At 37.0% G+C, this 20688-nt stretch overlaps 1 protein-coding gene across 2 annotated transcripts in view; it reads left to right on the forward strand.

Moving 5' to 3' along the window:
* ARHGAP18 (Rho GTPase activating protein 18) overlaps positions 1-20462 on the forward strand; it is a 66425-nt gene extending 45963 nt beyond the window's left edge. For both annotated transcript variants that reach the window (XM_053939317.1, XM_053939316.1), the window contains exons 8-15: positions 391-468; positions 3176-3335; positions 5994-6076; positions 7255-7461; positions 8251-8397; positions 13835-13959; positions 15178-15239; positions 17534-20462. In XM_053939317.1, the coding sequence (XP_053795292.1) occupies positions 391-468; positions 3176-3335; positions 5994-6076; positions 7255-7461; positions 8251-8397; positions 13835-13959; positions 15178-15239; positions 17534-17625 (954 nt within the window). In that variant the 3' untranslated portion in view covers positions 17626-20462. The remainder of the gene's footprint in view (positions 1-390; positions 469-3175; positions 3336-5993; positions 6077-7254; positions 7462-8250; positions 8398-13834; positions 13960-15177; positions 15240-17533) is intronic.
* The last annotated feature ends 226 nt before the right edge of the window (positions 20463-20688 follow it).

Consider the following 20688-nt stretch of genomic DNA (forward strand, 5'->3'; position numbering starts at 1 on the left):
ATTTATTTTGATTTGGAGACATTTTAACAAGGGTGGTGATTGGGATATAAATTTGAAGCCACAGTAATATTTGAAAAGAATTTTTCAGTCTTCAGAGGAGGCTTGAAGGAGGTAAAAAACATACAGGTTTCTTTTTTAATAAAATAAACAAACTCTTCCTTAATAGTACTCACAAAAAAACTGTAAGAACCACATCAAAGTTTTCTTCTACAAGAACTGTAATCCATTTGCAAACTGTGTTAGAACCTCTGCTTGTTACAAATCTGTGTACACAAATGCATATGCACAGAGAGAGAGATAGAAGTATAAAGGCTTCAATATATCAGAACTCTCTGCCAGTAACTTTTAATTGGCATCTTTGCTCATGCCAGTTTGGTTTGTGTTTGACAGCTGATTGCCCAGATAGAAGAGACAACTCTGGAAACAGAGGGACTTCTTAGAATACCAGGAGTTGCGACAAGAGTAAAGGTAAAACATTGCACAGGTTATTAATATCCCCCAAAATGTATGTGTGGTTGCTGAATTTATTTTGTCATACACATTATATTTTAGCATCCCATTGTTATTAAAATGTTCAAAAACAGAAAGCAAAATCACTTTACAAGGAAAACTGAACTATGTTAGCCAGAGAAATGATGCTTTCACTCAGTGTAGTTTTGGGGAAAGACTGGAGTTTAAGTTCGAAGGAGAATCAAAGCTACATTTCAAATTCAGTTGTGCCAAAATCTCATTAATTCTTGGCATGATCTTTCCAGCCTTTTGCTTTTTCCCTGAACCAGTTTAATCATCTGAACAGTTCATACACAGTCTTTCTACCCCAGGAGGAAGCTTTTCCCTGGCATTGTAAGCCTTTTTTAATAGCTAGACTTAACCTGTGTTACAGGGCAAGGCAGGCAGCGTGCACTGAAGAACCTCTCACATTTATTTTTATGAACAGCAATATAAGTGCTCGGCTCACTGAGCGCAATCTTGTTAGGCGCGTCTGTGCACAGCGACACTTCGCAGGGTGAGTGCCAGTTACATGCAGATTCCTACCCAGTATGTGCCATAATGCAGGGAGCTAAATACACTGTGTGATTCATGCCAAGGCTCAATGTGTTAAAAAGACGGTCTGAACTGGCCTTAAATTCTAAACAGAAAGGACCATTTAAGTGGATTCAGCTGTCCAAAGACGTCTGCCAGCCTCTGTTGTGTAGAACTTGGTCCAGCTGCTGGTTCATTAGAAACAGCTAAAAGAAGGGAATATTGTGGAAATTGGGTTTGTTTATTTACCAGTGACTAAGATACAAATTTTTTTTCAATTTTCCTCCATTCTTCATTTTTCGCTTAACTTCAGTTCTGCAAACTGGAGTGATTTCTTAGTGATTTTGTTTATTTGTTTGTTCTTTGATTTTATTGGCTTAATACAATTTCCCAGACAGTGGATCATTCACTATTTGGCTTTCATTTATTTTTAACCTCTCTATTTGCATGAACTACTTATTTAAATTAAGCAGTAGTTTTGTTAGCAAATATGTTAAGTTCCTTTAGTTATTCTAATAGAAAATTTTTTAAAAAGCAAGGAATTTATCATCCTGAAGGACTGAAATTTTCCCTTAATTTTCTTAAACAGAAAAAAATATTTTCCTCATTGTATAGTTTTATAGAAAGACACAGAAAAATACTTTGCTATCATATTCTATAGATTTTAAGGTTATTTTTAAAGTGCATTGGATATACCCCATAGCCAAATACATTTACTTTAAAATGTAGGCATTGGAGCACAAGGACACATAGTTGAAATTTCTGCCTTTGCCTCTCATATAAAATAATTGTATCTATATGCTTAATACTGCACTTACTGCAGTGATTTGGTCTGAAAGGTGATGAGTCTCAGAGGGAGAATTTTCATCTCTGTTTCTAAAGCTTGCTATTTTTGATGATCAGGAAATCATACCCACTTGACTTTAGCCATCTAAATTATGACTGTTGCACATTTGAACCTCCAATATAGTCAGTGGAGACAGAAGATCTCTCTGGAGGACAGTTGAGAATATCCAACTTTTCTATCAAACTAAGTGTCCACATTTTCTTTGTAAATAGATCTGTTTTCCATTTGGACAAAGTTACATTTTTAAGACAGACTTCTCATTAAATTTATCTAATATCCTCTGTTCAATGTGCCCTTCTTGTCCAGATAAATAATTGCGGCCATATTATTCCACAGCACATATTTAAATATTTTATTTTTCCACAGCTCATATTTTACAAAACAAGCCAGTGTCTCTGTCCTCCTTTTCTGTCCAGAATAACTGAGCTAGAAGAAGGGAGGGACCTGTGAGAGGTGCCTCAGGGCCCCCGGCCCTATACTGAGGTTACTTTTCACTCTGCCAGACTAGGAAATAAATGAAGTGGGTGTGAGATCAGGACTGACACTTAGCAATAGACTAAGAAGGACTTTACAGTGTGTTCCTATTTGTGCATCTGTGAAAGGCCAGTAGGGTGATGTCTGCTGCCAACAGTATCCCATCCTTTCCCATCCCCAGAGTTTTGACCTTCCACTGAGACTTTCAGCGCTCTTTACTGCAAAACCTCATGATTTGCAGGACAGTCCACTTCCACACAGGGCATGTTTGACAAAGCTGTATGTGCCCAGCAACATGGAATTCATTCCCTGTAGATGGCAAGACATTCAGCTATTCAGTTACACAAATCATTCCCTGTGTTTTAAAAAGAGAACCAGCCTCACCTGAGTGTATATTTTGATAAGAAGCTGTGTGTCAACATTCATAATTGCCTTATTTGTTTATGAAAATGACCATGTATGCACTACAGCACCACCCTTGGGTAGCAGTTTCAGAATTGCTCTGTGTATCAGACAGTGGAGGGGAAGTCATGATCCTTATGTGCTTGATATCTGTTTCTTATTGTGTATTATTCCATATGGCCCTTGCTCAGGCCCGTGGGATTTTTTCCCATACGATTTGACTGCTGCCTATTAATGTGTATTTGCTTGCAGTACTTCTGATCCCACATTTATCTGTTTTGTAGCAAAAGACCAGCAGCAACTGGAGTTAAGTGATATTTCAGATGTCCTTCCCCCCTTTTCAAAGTGTGGAAAGTATTGCTGTGTGTATAACATGTGACTTCCAGGAGCCAAATATTACTGGTGCTCTCTGTATCCATTGCATTTCAGGGTCTTTGCCAAGAACTGGAAGCAAAATTTTATGAAGGGACTTTCAACTGGGAAAATGTGAAGCAACATGATGCAGCAAGTCTTTTAAAACTCTTCATCCGTGAACTGCCTCAGCCACTCCTCACTGTAGAATATCTCAAAGCTTTTCAAGATGTGCAGAGTGAGTAGTGTCCTTTCTGTCTCTGCTGAAAGAATTGATACCCGTGCAGAGAAGTGCCTCTTTGCTGAGAAACAAATTGAATAACAACAATATGAGTTCTCCTGAGAAAAGATGGGCATAATTTTGCTACTGTGCAAATAACATCTTTCATGTCACAGCTATTTTAATAGCTTACACATACTATGAAAGCACATTTTCACTTCTTAATGTTTCTGATAGTAGTTAAAGGGTATACAAGGGTTACACAGAAAATGTATATGACAGTATCAGTTTATAAATAGTGTTTGCTTCAAAAGAAAACCATAACAAAGATAAGGAGTCCTTCAGGAAATACAACAAATGATAATTTATACTGTTTAGGGTCTTTTATCCATTTATAAGAGGAGAAGTTAGAGCAGAATAGTCAGAACTGCTGATAATCCGTGGTCCCTTGAGATCAGTAAGTTCTTGTGAAAATGTCCTCTGGTATGTACTGGTTACAATACAGCAAACATACCAGCTGTAAGTGAAGAGAGTGGTTTGGTGATAATGAATCCAGAGTGAGAACCCACATACATTAGCTCCCCAGTCAACACAGGACTGCAAATTCTATTTTCCTTGCCTGCAGGCAGAGCAATGGCTCATTTCTAAGAGGAGCTTTCATAGAATCACAGAGTATTTTGGGTTGGAAGGAATCCACAAAGATTATCAAGTCCAACTTTTTGAATGGTCCATATGGGGATCAAACCACCAACCTTGGCAATTATTAGCACCATGCTCCAACCAACTGAGCTAAATGCAGGGTCAGAGAATTCACGTGGACAGGCAGACTCACAAATATTCTTAAAAATTCTTGACTTCTATGTAAAGTCTCCCAGGTCTGAGCTGCCTTTCAGTGCTGTCAGGTTGGTTGGAGTAGGGGGCTGGTGCTTTGGCCTGCTACACAGTGTTGTTGATTTTGCAGTACTGAGTGTCAAGTTAAAACTGGCCAGAACACTTTCAGATGGTGCTGGCAGCAAAGAGCTCCACAAGGTTGTTCCATTTACTGGATAGTGATTGGAGCCAGGAGGGTTTCTGCCTGTGCTCCTGAGCTGTCTGAAGGCTTATGTGGTTTTACTTACCCAGAAGTACTCAGGTGCCAGGATCCAAACCACTTTCAATATTGAACCAAAGAATTTACTTCAAAACAGACACAGCACTTCATAGACTACCATTGTTTGAATAGTTTGTTGTGTTGGTTATGTGCAATAAGATTAGGTGGTAGAGAAAAAGGACCATCTTTGTGACAGTAATCAGTGTTTTTCATGATACTGTGACTAAGTAGTGTGGTTAGAATTAAATATTTAAAGAACATAATTTGAACAGTTTAATTTGCTAATTTAAGTAATGTAAGCAACTAAAATTCAGTTGTTACTTAGGTAAGCAGACAAAAACTCTTCATTTAAGTAATGAATTTTAATTGTTTTGGAATTGTATTTTTGCTTATGTTCCTAGGAAAAGATTGATTCTCATTGCTTTTTTAAATATTGTGACATATGGTGTTTTGAAACTAAATTTAAGCCTCACTTTTAATGTGTGTCTTTCTAAAGCAGGTAGATAACATTGCTCTCTCTACTTGATGTTTTAAATGGCTATATAATTGCCACTCATTTATTCAGATCCTTAATTTTTGGTATTGTAGAAGGTAGTCAGCAAGGTGTTTTGTTTTTTTTTTTTTTTAATTCATCAGTGAACTTTTATTTTTGTTTGGTGGTATGTCCTGAGTTGATTTGGATGAAATGTATTTGAAATAGCAGTTGGAATCCCAGCAGGATGCATGGGAACAGCCCTGCTGAATTTTGAAATCATGTCATAAAACTATGTTGTGCAGGTATCTCCTTCTTCACTTCTTTTATGCATGGCCTGATTCATTGGGAATCTCCTGAGAAGTCTTGCCAGAGCATGTCCTCTAAAGCATGACAGGAGGAAGTTTATCACAAGTGACAAATGTGAGGTTTTCTGCACAGCCAGAATGTAGGAGCTCTTCTAGGAGATGGAAGAGTGTAGGGATGTATTCATTGTGCAGCTTGGGTGAATGATGCATCACTGAGCAATTGGTAAAAGGCAGAAGCAACATTACTTTTCTTTAATTATAGTTTGCCTCATTTGGTACAGCACTCTCTGCTGTAGATACGTGTTAAGCTTCTCTGCTCTTGATTTTATCCCTGCTGGTTTGCCGTTGCAGCTGCTGGTGGTTATGTTGCTGGAGACCTGCCTTACTCAGTTACATGTGGTATTCCTTCTGTGTGGGTGACTTGGGAGATCGTGCGACTGTGAAGGCAACCAGAGAAACTGTGAAAGCAGTGGTGAATATACCCTTTAGTGTGTTGGGGCACAGGCTCAGAAGGGGAAGAAGAGTTAGCTGTTCCTTCTTGTAGCATTGCAAAATTAAGAAGGAATCACAAGGCATCTAGAAAACATTGCCAAAAGACTGCTGAGTCACACCCCAACTGAATCCTAAAAGAACATTTGGAAATGAATATCAGAAAACCAGGATCAGCCAGTCCTTTGTCATGCTATGGTAATTAGCCATGTGTATGCATTCAGCATTTTACAAAAAGTTTCAACTTAGAAATTGTGCTTTTTGAAGAGTACAAATAACAATTTCAAAATTCTGATGTCTGTGTGCTTTATTGGCAGATCTCCCAACGAGGAAACAGCAACTGCAAGCTTTGAATCTTTTGGTTATCCTTCTACCTGAAGCAAACAGAGACACCCTGAAGGTTAGAATTGTTAATACTCTTTTCCTGCATAAATGTTTCGTTTATTTCTGTGAATCCACTATAATGAATGCTGTTTTTTTTTTTTCTTTAAACAATTTAGGGCTCTAATTCCTCCCAAATGACTTTAAAGAATGTGACTTGACATTTTTCCAGGATTGCAATAGTAATCTCCCAGTGAGCAACCTTTTCTCTCAGAAGTTTTGCTCCTTTTTTTTTTTTTTTTTTTTTTTATCAGTCATTATTTCCAGTGCAAAAAATAAACAATGTTAGAATACAATGAATGTGAGTTTCCTTTTATGAAGTGGGTTTAGCTCTTCATTTTTATGCCTCACTTTTCTCTGTGCTGTTTTTTCTACTCTCAATAAACTGGAAATTTACTCTTCCTGTTGCTATTTGTAGCATGTTACATGGATTCTTCCAATTTGTGCTTGTCCTTTTGTAGCAAAGCTATAAATGTTTTTTTCAGAATATGCTTACTGTTAGAGCTGTTACAATCAAGAATGAATGTAGGATTTGTGTAGGATGCAGAACATCGTCTATTACAGGCAAAAAATCCTACTAGGTCTTACTGTTCAAACAAGACTTTCTTTTTGAGTTTGTTTATTGTGTGGAGGTAGTCAAGAAGGCTCCTGAGTTGAGCTACAAATATCTGGAACCGAATTAATTGAAAATTGCCAGTTTCTAACTGGCTACCTGTCATTCACAATGCAGTGTTTTACTCGTGAATTGCTTACCTTACAGAATTAGCCATTCCATGTTTCCATAACCATGACAGCTGGCACTATTGTGTTCACTTTCAGTTTAACAAATGCCAGAAGTAATGTCTTCACAAGCATCTGTGGGATGCTGCTTATACTCCTACATAACAAAGGTTTTGAAACAAATCTTACTGTGCAGGGCCTCAAAGTCACGTGAATGCTTTTGAAAATGTTACCCACAAAAACAACAAGAATGTTTTACTTCATTACTTGAAGGAAACAAAACTTGCATTACTATTCTGTGGATAAATATATTCACACTTCTATTATTGATTGCTTTTAATGTGGTTTTATTAAGAGTTACGAGCTTTTTCAAAGAAATATGCAACATCATGTATCATTCATATGTTCATTTTCAACTCTGCATATGCTTCACTATTCACATGCAGAGTTGAGCTGAAAGTTCTGCTCTTATTTCAGGTACTGCTTGAATTCCTCCAAAGGGTAATTGACCACCGAGACAAAAATAAGATGACATTGAAGAATGTTGCAATGGTGATGGCCCCAAACCTTTTCACATTTCATGGCTTTGGCTCAAAGACTATTGAACAAAGCGAGTTTGTTATGGCAGCTGGGACAGCAAATGTCATGCGCTTTATGATTCAGTACCAAAAACTTCTCTGGACAGTAAGTGTGTTTTTAAGCAGGGGGTGGAGGATGATAAATTCCACAACAGGTTATCTCAATAGAGAAGTCATGTGAAGTTACATCCATGATTTAGAAAAGGATCGGATGAATCCAGCTGGGTTCTTGGTCATAGGTAACTCTTTCGGGAGCAAAAAAAAAATATTACATCTGATGTTAAGCTCTGGTGGTCAGAGTTTTAATATTGTATGTACTACAGGTGAACTCAAAAAATAAGTCCTTGGAGAATATGTATATTTGGTCTATCAGCATATATTGCTGTGGGCAATTCTTTTTGGTTTAGAGATATTAGCAGGAAACACAGTGTTTGTACTCATTGCCCTTTTGGGCCAAACTTTATATTATATAAAACTTGTTTTAATAAAGCATGAAGTTGTGTTGTGCTCTTAAGCAAAGCTCTACCTTGGACAAACTGGACAAGTTGGAGGTGTGTTGTCCATCAGCAACTTGAAAACAATTTTGACCTTTGCTGCATGTGAAGAAAAGTAATTAGCACCATTTTACATACTAAGTGTCAAGTGAATGCTTTTGGCTGACAAAAGTAAAAATGCTGTATGATTCCACCTCTCTTCCCCTGAGAAGTTATAGAATAGAATATTTTATCACAAATGGAGTGGTTTTGAAACTGTTTCACAGTTTTATATTATTTGAATCTATAGTTATTACTGGAAAGAAACTGTGTTTTTGAGTTCTACCTGATAATCTGGCCACTTAGAAAATTTTGGTAAGAAAATTATGTATGTTATTCATGCTTACTCTATATTTATCTAGATTCCAAAGTTTATTGTTAACCAAGTGAGAAAACAAAACACTGAAAGCCAGAAGAAGGAGAAAAAGGACAAAGCTATGAAGAAACTTCTGAAAAAGATGGCATATGACCGGGAAAAGCATGAGAAACAGGAGAAGACTCCTAATGATGTAAGGAAACATACATCTGAAATGCTTTATTAATAGGATTGTAATTTTTAGTGGAAAAGTGGATATAGCAGAGGGGATATATATATTTTTTAATTGAGAATTTCAATAGATAGCAACTCAGTGTAAATTTCACAGTTTATGGGTTACTGGCATGACACATTTAGATGATTGTACTGGTTTTTTGTTCGTTTTCACAGATTTTTCAGAATATTTCTCTCCTGAAAAATGATAACCACTGAACACTTTGTCCTAGTCCTTAGCTAGAACACAATGCCCAACCTGCCCAACCCAAGAAACCCCAAAGGATGAAACAAATGTGAAAAACTGATGAACTGCTTCTTATGCAGCTATTGTCCAAGTGGCTACTGCCAGCCTACCCCCGTGTATATAACCCACAGTTCAGTATCTCTCCTTTAGGTAATTTGCTTCTGCCATACACATCAGTGATGTCAAGGCATGAGTTTCAGCATAACGCTCTTCACACACTCTTTAAAATACAAAAATCCTGTGGCAATTGTAATGTTAGTTTTTCCTGTAGTTCAGAAAGATTTTATTTGAGCTGTTCCCACTGACATCAAAACTTTGAAAATACATTTCGTGCATGTTGAAATTGTTGATAATTTTTATAATTATGATTTTTTGAAACTTTTTTGCCTATACAATATAGTACCTTAATTATAAAGGATTTGAAGTACATTATTCCAAAATTAGTTTAAATACACGAACAGATAATACCAAATACGTGTATTCTGATACCATAATGAAAACGTATCCGATTTGGGTGGTATGAAAGTACCCCCTTGTGGGTTGAAATCACAGTGAAGATTCTGGTGAGGTAGAGTCATCTTGTGGTCGCTGGTAGAAATGCAGTCTGCTCTGAGCAGTCTGGTTTTCTTACCAAGTGTGTGTATGTCAGACTGTTGCCAAAAAAAGGGTTGTCATATTCTTATAAAGGCATTTTTTAAAACTTTTAAGCCAAAACAAATAGAATGTGGCAAACGAATATATATATATATCCAGAAACTGCTGGAGACTTATATTTCAGTGTTCCTATCTCATTTTGTATGCAGTATTTGACACATATCTTAATGTCCAAAATTAATTAATTCCCGAGGCATCACTTTGCCTTGCTTTTGTATCTGTCTATATGCAGGAATCTTTACACAAAATGACTTACATATGATTTTAAAATAAAGATAATTGAACACTGGAATTTGTTTTTCTTGGTCTAATAAGAAAAGAATTTTTTGAACTGAATTCACTTGAGTCGATGTGATGACACTTAATGCTGCCATCCTGTGTTCAACACCGAAATAACAGCAAATACACTGAAAAAGGTAAATGCTGTTTCAAGTTCAGATATTAAATTTTTTTTTTTTTATAATTCAGTGCAAAGATATGTCTTTTTAATCCACTGGGGAGTTAGGGTTGAGGTCTTTTAGAGTAAATTATGCCTTTCTAATCCACTGGGAATATAGAACTGAAGCCTCATGTAATATTCTTATTCAGAATTAAATGTAAAGTTACTATTCAATGATATTTTTTAAGCCCTAGAATTCTGTGGAGATTTTTGTCAAAATTAAATGGTACATTTTTTTACAAATCCTTCATACTTATTGCAAGTATTCAGTAATTTTGGGTGCTTGAGAACATATTAGTCTTAAAATCATATTCACAAATTGATAAAGCTTCATTGTGAATGACAATTTATACATTTTTCAAGTTAAAAAATGTCTTATTCTTTCAGAAAAATGTATTTGGGCTTTCCTTCTCCCTACTTTTCAATTCTTACTGCTTTAATTTACAAATGAGGTAAATTTCCCATACAGTTCTTGAACTATATTTAACCATCAGGTGGCAAGTGAGGCACCCAGACATGTGGTGAATTTCCCATTCCAGGAAACCTGTTTGAAACTTTCACAGAATTCACAGAATCACTGGGTTGGAAGAGACCTTAAAGATCATCGAGTCCAACCCATGCCCTAACACCTCAACTGAAACACAGCAGTGAGTGCCACATCCAGTCTTTTTTTAAGCACAATACCTAATTACCTTGTGTGCTGCTGAATAAAGCTGAGGAAAAGTGTCTTATTTTCTAACACCTGCTGTGGCACTCTACATGATTAAACATAGATGGACAGAACCTGAGTCACTTCCATATTCTCCAGAAATTACTCAGTATCTGCATTCTTATTAGCAGCTCATTTGGATAAAATTTCATCTTGGTTCTGATGAGGCTTCTCTATCAATCACATTTCCCCTTTTGAAACAGAGGTTAAAAAGCATTTACTGCAAACTACAGGTCAGATCTCTGTACAGTGTTGAGAGTGGATAATATTAGAGGGCTTGTGAGGGTTAATTGCCGTTTGGGATACCTATGCATACCTATGGCCCCAAGTCAGTGTTGGTGATTAAGTCTTTGTGTTGGTGTTGGGCTGAATAATGCTCTAGACAGACAAAGATGCCCTCAGGACTGGAAATTTACCTACTGCCTTTAGCCATATTTCTACCATCTATCATTGTATTCCCCTGTATGGTGCAATTGTTCCAAAAAAGGGAGCTATCCTGTGAGCAGCACAACAGCAATGCACTGGGCTGAGCTACTGCAGGTTATAAAACCCATTGTATCCCACACCCTTCAGTTTGCATGATCTGTTTGAATTTACACAGAATGACCTTTCTGACTCCTGCTGAATATGTCACTCATTGCAGTGCCAGATTATTTACTAAACAAAAATTGCTACCTGCTAAATAATTTCTCTGTGTATGGTTTTCTAGTTTTTTGTCCCAAACTAGGTGCAATATTTTGCAGCCCAAAGAGAACAACTGCTTTGAATTTCTTTCAGCCTTTGCCTTCCACATAGCAAGAACCTTTTGAAAATCTGTTTTGTTCTTCATAATGTTCATGCCCCATACCTGCTTGGTATACTTTGCACCTTTAATAAGTATGCATAATATTCATTAATTAGTGAAAATATTGCATAGTCACATTTCTCTCTGCACCTAGAGTGAAAAATATTTAAGTGGGTCATGAAAAATGAATTAGAAGAAACTGGGAGAGACTTACCCAGTTTCTGGGACCTAACTGGGAGAGACCCACCCAGTGGATCCTATAGCCAGGCTGCTGCTCTTCTTCTCTGTGATATATAGATTCTAAGCCCCTCTGAAAAGGAAGATTTTGAAGACGTTTAGTACCTCACAGGTGACTGCTGTGCCTGCTGCAGACTAAATGTTGTAGGCCAATGTATTTTCCATCAAGTAAGGATGTACTGTCTTCAGTTTTTTTAATAATGCAAGTACCTAATTCAGCCAGGGGTTGCAGTGTTAAATCTGACCTGAGAGGGCCTGTGAGGCAGGGGAGGAAACTTGCAAACTGAGTAGCATTGGTGATCCACTCTTCAGTGTGCTGTCAGTCCTCTCATAGGTTCTTAGCTTAATATGTTGTGATATGAAGCCCCTCACTTGGGTATTTTAGACTGTGCTGTGCAGAGAATAGGTCCTGTCATTCAGCTCTTAGAGGTTTTAGGCCACATTTTCTTTCCCACCAACCTGCACTGTGTATAGGCTAGGGGATGGTAAGGTTCTGTTCTCTCTATGGTTTGGCAGCATGAACGTAATGTGCAGCTGAGCATGATTTCTCCTGGAAATGCAGGTGGTGAAAGCGGCAACATGCATTAATTAGCTGAGCTAATAATGATTCTCTGTGAATAAACAAAGTAATTATTCTGTTTGATCTGTGACCATAATGTTAGAGCTCTGTGGACATTTCTTGTTCTTTTTCTCATATACTCAAAGTAGACTACCTTTTAAATAATTTATCGTATGCCTGCTGTGTAGCAAAAAAAAAAAAAAAGTTATCCAGTTGAAAGTTGGAGAAATTCCTATAAAATCAACTGAGACAAAATTATCAAGAACTGTATACAAAAAAGAAAGCTAGTTTAAATTTACCAATTTGAATTTGATAGAAGACCAAATAGGAACATCTATAAACAATAATTTCATCCTTAAAAATTTAATTTCTTTTTGCCAGGATCCCAAAAGTTTGGAAAGAGGCAAAAAAAAATTTAGCAGGATTTACTACCTAGCAGATGGCTATAGACACTGTTTCTATAGGTGGAGGCCTTAAAAAACAGATGTGACAAATTTAATCTAGGGGAAATCTCATAGAGATCTCTTGCAATTTACAAGGCTTTGATTCCACAATTAGTACGTAGCAAATTCTCAATACGATAATTCTTACTGCTTTAGACAGAAATAGTTATGATATCTAGTATTTTTAAATTGATAAATAATAAGACTGGACACAAAAGGATTGTTTGGTTAAAATTGCTTACCATAACTCAGCATTTGTATAATAACGAGCCTTCAGCTTTCTCAGGAACCTGTTCTTGTGATTCTGCTCACGTTCGTACTTGTTCTATGCTCATTTAACTCTGATGGTTTCAGAGAAGCTATTCTAGATTCACAGGTGCCCAGATTTATTCACTGATTATGGAAGAAAAAAATCTTCAGCCTTGCAGTTGGGTAAATGGAGGGGTGTGGGGTGGGAGACAATGAACTGTCATAATCAACCTTGAGTACAGGGACTCTTACTTTCTTTTCCTATCAAAATGAGTAGGTTTGGGTAAATGATAATGTTATAGGAATAGAAATATTTCCAGGAACAGAAATTAGGACTGTATACACAAATAAATTATGTATTTTGTAACTTCAAGTGTCATGTACCTGCAAGTGGAACGGAAAAGCTGTCCTTTGTCCTCCTTCTCTGTAGCTAATATGATTAATATTCATCATCAAGGACTTGTGGGTTGAAATAAAATACAAAGCCATTATATAGTCAGACTATTATATAGGGCAGGTTGCCTAGCAGAATATAATCTGGACAATAAGAAATAGGGAGAAAAACCTGCAGTAGAGAATATCTGTTTTTAAAAAATGAAATTTACAAAAAGGAAAGAAGAATCCTTTAAAGTAGACTGATCCATCAGTACTTTGGTTTTGGTTTGTTTTTTTTTTTTGTTTTGTTTTTTTTTTTTTTTTTGGTGTTGTTTTTGTTTTGGTAGAGGGTTGGTGTGGGGGCATTGCCTGGTTTTCATGCCTGCAGCAAGAATTTTCCATATCAGTGTCACATGCTTCTTATCATACCAAAGTGTGTTCTTAATATAGCATAATTATTATTGTTATTCTTAATATCTTTGAAAAATAATTAAACACTACCGCTCCTTTGTTCTGAAGTTCTCCCTGTTGTTAAAAAGAGCTTTGAAGGTCGGATTTAATTTACTGAACTGCTGCATAGTTATTGTATGTTTGTAGAGAAGTGTAGTAGATAGTGAAGTGCAGAGCACTGTACTTACTTACTTATTCCACACTGTATTTTGAGAAGCTCATCAAAGCCAGCTGCTAGCAGCTTTGTTCCACCACTCTTATTGCTTTGCAGACTGATGTTCCTCAGGGAGTGATACGGGTGCAAGCGCCTCATCTTTCCAAAGTTTCCATGGCAATACAGCTGACAGAAGAACTGAAAGCCGGTGATATAGTAGCCAGGTTTCTCAGCCAGAAAAGGTATAAGCACATCTTTGTTTTGTTATCATGTCGGGAGAAGTGTCTCTTCATTTATTATATCAAGAAAAAAGTTTTAAAATACTCAAAGTCTGGGTTAGTTCATGAACTGTTTGGCTGAATTTAGCCATCAAAATACACGCTTGAGGAATTAATGTTTTTAAATGCTATTAAAGCTCAGGAAGCCTTTAGGAATACATGAGTGCTGTTAGTAAAAAATTAATTGCTGTTTAATCTGATGGGTCAGGAATAGTTTTGTAATTTTGTGGGGACAACTCAGAAGGGAACTCCAAGAAAACAGAGGAATGAGGAAAGAAGAAATAATTTTTTTTTAATAATGCATTTATTATGTAAAAATATATAATGCATTTATATATATAAATCTATTTAAAATACAAGCATCATAAAGTCACTCCCAGGACATGCATTTCTATATAACAGCATAATAGGTACCGGAGTATAATGATGTGAAAATGTCATACACGTTAAATTATTTAAAACAAAAGCTACATTTTAGTCATTCAAATCCATTTAGAAAGGGAGAAATTTTAATCAATCTTTTGAAAAGAAATAAAATTAATGCACAGGTTCATCATATCTAGCTATTGATCTAAAGCACTAATATGGTACACTATTTGAGATTAAGAAGCTGCTTTTTCCTAGATGCTGTTTTTAGAGTTTTACACCATTGTCAGAAAGTTATTTTCTGGCTGGGCTTTAGCATATATTATTACAATTAAGCAGTGAGAATAATAGAATCCCTTTGTAATACAGGGACTTTATTTTTCCACTGTCTGTTTTTTAATTCTTTTAGTTGCAGTACAATTAAATCCAGCAAGAATGTGGTTTACCCCACCCAACCATAAGGCTTTTTCTGAAATATGGCATATTTGAGGGAAATACTTATTTTTGCAGCAGCAGTAAAAGAAAAATCAGAGGGTAAATATCAAGTTACTTGCTAATAACAATGAAATTCTTTCCTAAAACCTGCAGCTTCTTCATATTTATCTTATTTTACCTTTTCTAGTGTATTGCTCACTTGCAGGACTGTTCATTTGCACTAGCATGCAAGGGTATTCTTGTTCACTGTTTGTGTCAGTAAGGATTTGCGACGGGTACAGTGCTGATTTTAATTAGCATCACTTCTCCCAGACATGTCTAGGTGGCCGATCCACAAGCACCTTTGTAATGTCATCATTCATTGTGTTCTGTTCCCCACAGTGGAAATGTCCAAACACTCAAGAAAGAAGAGGTCTTTCTTTATGAAATAGGAGGAAATATTGGTAAGAATGGCTTCTGAACAACTTCTTTTGCTAGAATAGGATTCCTTGGCATGTTGTCCATGGGCTTCACTGTGGTTGCATTTTTATTCATGTCCGTCATTCTCCCTGACACTAAGGCAGACAGTTAACCTTGTGGAGAAGGCAGCAGAGATGTTGGTGTGATTATTCTATTAGTAGTGTCTTATTATATGTCCCAGAGGAAGTTGGCAGCTCTAACAGATGTTCCTGATATTTAGGTACAGTGAATAAGCACAGAAAGGTTGGATACAAAGGTGCTTGAAGTTCATTTTATTAATCTCTTTGTACTGAGGCATAATAAGTGAACTTACATTTCTTCATGTTCTGCATTTGAGTGTCACTTGCAGGTTCTTTTGGGGGGGTAGAAAATGCTCAGCCAGAAATATGACTATGTGATAAAATTTTCCAACAGTTAGTCTTTCCTTCTCTGCTTATTCCAGATCCTTTTGATTAAAGTAAATAGCAGACCAGCAAAGTTAATGCCAAGGATAATTTTGAGCACAGTTCTATTTTTCTTCCACGAATGCAAGAGTATTTTTGCATTAGAAATCAGTTTCTAATCAGAGTATTTTTCATATGCTCAGGAAAACAAAAGGAGAACTAGAAAGCAGTAGTAGATTGGACTTAACATTTACTTTTTCCTTAACTGTGACCTATTAAACTTACTTGGCATTATAAAATTGCATGCAGTACTACAATCCCAGACTTTTTTTAAAGAGAAGAATATCTTGTTTATTCTACAGAGGTGTAATCATTGCAGGAAAAAAGGTTTTGTAACAGAATTCCAATGAAACTGGAACAACTTACTGTTACTTTAAACATGTGACAGAAATTGTATTTCTCTTAGAGAAAGTGCAGATTTGTTTTGTTGTGACATAGGTTAGAAAGCTGAGATGTTTTCTCTGTCTGAATGGTTTACTTCCAGAGGATTTCAACTTTAATCAGTCCTTATTAGTCCTTATTAATACTCTCAGTGGAAGTAAGAGAAATTCCGTCTTTAACCTGCTGTTTACGTTTAAGTAACCAGCTGTCCTGACCTTTGCCATCTGTCTCTCTTCCCAGTGTGTCTGACTCATGTAGAGGGAACCCAAAACAAGAAGACTTGAGGGGCTCATGACACACTCATGTCCTTACACTTATGCTCATAATTGTAACAAGCACAATGCTGTGATCTTGTCCTCTAGCAGATGCAGCTGCTGAAGTCTGCAGACATTTCTTTAGTAGACAGTACACTGTAGGACTTCAAGGCAGTGAATGGGACTTCTGCCACTGCTTTGTGCCTGGGACTGGCTGGATAGGGACATGGCAAAGTGCTGTCCCCATGCTCTCACTGCCTGAACATGCTGCACTGAGCAAAGAAGACCTAGTTCAGCAATATGGGCAGTACTGGTCACAGAGGTTTGGCTTAAAATCCTAGAGAGAGCAGATGGAGTCTATGCCTGGTTGAGCAGAGGGTCTTGCCTTCTTGCCTGCTCTGTGCAGGGAGTCCAAAGAGCTGGCAGACAAACTCAGCTGCAGCATTCCACCTGTGTTTGCCTCCTGTCTCAGGAGAGCGAGTACTGGAAATGTCTGTCTGGCATGAGCCATCCACCCCAAACAACTGCATAGCAGAGTAGAAAAGGAGCTGTGATGTAGAGCTGCAAATGCATGAGATAGTGCTTTGCCTGTAGGAAAATGGGAAGAATGTGCAGATCTTGATGGATCAGCATATGCTATTTTCATCATAGCTACTAGACATAAATTAATTGCCTGTAGTGCACCAAGAACAGTGTACTACTTTCCTCTCCAAGGACAGCAACTATTACAAGTGCTATGCAGAACAGCTGACTTAAGAGGAGGAGGATAGGGAGTAACACCTTCTTAGCAAGGAAAAACCTTGCAAAAACTTAGCATTTAAAAAGGGAGAAATAACCTGAAATTTTAATGAGCTTCTATGCAAATGTGAATGTAGTTTTCGGATATAATCATGAAAGGATCAGGACATTGCTTACTTGCAGAGGGGAGTTCCCATCTGTATGGTCTGTGTGAGAAATCTGACCTAGAACATGTCACAGAGATAGAACAGCCCCTTTTCTCCTTCTTTCTTCCTCTTGTCCCCTTCCTCCTTAAGGCAGACAGGAAGGGGAGCACCTCCAACTTTTATGTGCATTGTCCTTTGTTAAACAGCACAGAGAGACTTTGAAAATATACATGGAGTAAAACAGTAACCGGAACTTTGGAAGTTGTTTTATTTCTCTTTTGGTACTGGTATAACCACATGTCTTTTCTGTTCCTAGGAGAACGCTGCCTTGATGATGATACCTACATGAAGGACCTATACCAGCTCAACCCAAATGCTGAGTGGGTTATAAAACCTAAGCAGAGCTAAGATCACAACAAATAGCAAAACCTCCAACCTGTGGACTTACGTTGTACGGCTGAATGTTTCAAGGGGATAGGTGTCCTTTCAACATTCAACCATTATGTATATTAATAGAACTTTATCCAGTTTAAAAAAAAAAAAAAAAAAAGGCAATGGTGACCCAACAGTTATAACCAGTAAACTTTCAGTTTTACTTGCAGCAAAGTTTTGGAGATAGCACAGTTTTCCCACTCATGATTGAAACAAGCAAAAATACCTTATATATTTTATACATAAGTACCTTAAATATTTTAATGGCACTAAGCTACCTCCCATCTGGTAGGTCTTGATTAAGAAGAATTTATTTTTCAAGCAAATGTTTAAACTCTTTGTATTAAGGACCTACAAACTGTTTGTGTAGCATTTTGTGTTCATATAGGTCTTTTCAATGCTAGTACAATAGAGAACTGAATCCTGATCAGTACTTCTGAATAGTACAGTATTAAAAATACCAGACTGAGTCATATGAATTTCCTAAATAACTGTGAATTTCACAGGAAAAAACTGCAATGCAATGTATTTTGTCTTTGGAAGTACTAATTTAAAGTTTGATCAAAACTATTTAAAAACAACTGTGAAAATGCTTTCTATGCAGCTTTTTTGCTAGATTATTTAAGTAATTTTATTTTTACTCCAGTTGATTGTGCTCTTGAGATTATTACAAAAAAAAAAGGAAGAAAAAAACAAAGAAAGGATCACGTGACAAGGTGAGTCTTTTTAAAGCTCACTACTCTTGGCATTGTCCTTTCTGGCATATTGTCATGCACTAGAAAGATATTTTAGGCATTTCCGCAGTGATTGCAACCATGTTACATACCCTGATTTCACGTTTTTTTGGATATCTGATTGATTGAGTTTTGTGAACTGCCAAAACTTTTCAGTTACTAGCATAATAAAAACTTTCAGGAAAAATAAAATAACTGTGGAAGGAACTGTACTCTAAATTTCATAGGTAGCAAACCACTAAACCTTTCACTCAAAACCAGTGTAAGGGTCTACTGTGGGTATTACCTACCATCGGCTATGTATCTGGTTTATCCTGGACGAGGCTAGAAATCAAGTTCTGATTTCCCTGATGCTGGTAGATGGTGTCTAAACCACTTCAAAAATTAGTGGTCCAACAAAGAACTATTGCACATCCATCCCTTTTCAGGAAAGGACTGAAAGTTCCCCATGGAATTCACTGATAATGAATTATAGACTGAGGAGGCTTGTTGCAAGACAAAGAGCTATGGCCTGGAGCTCCAGAGCCCCTGTTCCACAGTGACATTTTGGGCTCACTAGCTGTGTACCACTTCACAATTTATTTGTAAACTAGCTCAGCTGTGCTCAAGTGCTTACATCTGCATGGTGACTACCTGAAGTAACTACTGTGAAATTGTATCCTTGGAATGAAATACTTTCAGTGCACACAGAGATTTATATTGGCCTCATAGGGAGTATTCTACATGCAATCAAGGACTGAATTACAGTTTTTTATGTGATCAAAGCTGATTAAAGGAATAAAGGCCCTTTCTGCTGAGCTTTGGATGTGGGCCCTGTGTTGACAAAGTAACCACTGGAACTCTCCCTTTTATGAACAAGCAGTGAAATAGAACTCTGAAAGGTCATAGAAAAATTAGACATCTGCTGATTAATTATCCACAGCATATGAACAATTTTGGGGCCATGTATATTTATTGTTTCTTAAAGTCAAAGGCTGTCTTCATATAAAGAGGAAGCACTGCACTGGTTGGTTCTGAAAAGCAGGATAAGTAAAAGAGGAAATTGTTCTAATGTGACTGTACTGCCCTCAATGCTCCATCTAACTGGGCGTTCCCACGTGGTACAGCACTGTGCCACTATGGGCAAATCCTCTAAGACAAATTACCTTTCTCTGTAGAACAAACTCCCTGTTCTTCAAATGGAAGGATAGTGTAGCAAAGCAGTACAATGCTTAGGTAAATATTTATGAATCTAATGTAATAAATATAAGGGGTTTTTTTTTGACATGTAATGCAATGTTTCTGTAATACATTATAGTTCTGTAAAGATTACTTGTTACTGGAACTCTAGGTGTTATTTTAATCAGGAGCAAAGTGCAGATGATAGGAACAGCTGTTCCTAACAGTTTCAGCATAAAATTGCAACCAACCTGTGGTTATGATCTCTTAAATAACTTTGGTTTTGGTTTAGTGCCATTGTTTTTTTTTTTTAATTTAAAAAAGTTCTTTTGTAATTAAATGTTGTTTTTTTTCTGACTTTTTCTAACTTTCTCATTCAAATGCTTATTTTTCTGTGTAAAATATATCCAAATGATGCTAAGCGATAATTATTTTGTGATTTCACACTTTACATCTTTGTAGAGAGCTAGTAGTACTGTGTATGACAAGGGACATTGATAAGTTAAAGTCCTGCAAAACAAACGCCTGCTGGAAAAAGAAATAATAGGCTAGAAGTTTAGAACTTTGCTGCAATTGCAATACACCTTTGCTCAATCTGTAATATAACAATTACTGGGTACATGCAAAGGAACAGGAGACTTCTCAGCGCTCATTAAAACTACTGGTTCTTAATTCTTCATAATTAAGTAATTAAATTAGGGCACAAGTGGGAAGTCCAAAATGCATTCAGGTAAGCTGATAAGAATCTTTTATAATTAAAAAGACAGTGCTGCATTAGTCGCTTATTTGGGGTGATTTGGTAAGCCACCATTGTTTGACTGATGACTTGAGAAACACATATGCATGAGATTTTTCACCTGCTGATTATTGCTCCAGATTAATTCTGTGTGCAACCCTGTACAGGCATTACAGCAGTCAGGACTGGGGAGAGGAAGGAGTGGGGAAGCAGGTGATGGTCCCTCTTACCACTGCCTGGATGTTGTGGAGCTTGTAAGGATGGTTTTGTGCTCAAAAACGCTCTGGTGAAGGAGGGGGAAGGAGGGGAAAGGAGGGGAAAGGTCCCCAATGCTTGTATGAGGTGTAGACACCTTTCTCACACTGCCTGTTCTTCAAAGACTGCAGAGTTTGCCCTCATCCTCCATAATCT

This window comes from Vidua chalybeata, chromosome 3, assembly GCF_026979565.1.
Source record: "Vidua chalybeata isolate OUT-0048 chromosome 3, bVidCha1 merged haplotype, whole genome shotgun sequence".
Lineage (NCBI taxonomy): Eukaryota > Metazoa > Chordata > Aves > Passeriformes > Viduidae > Vidua > Vidua chalybeata.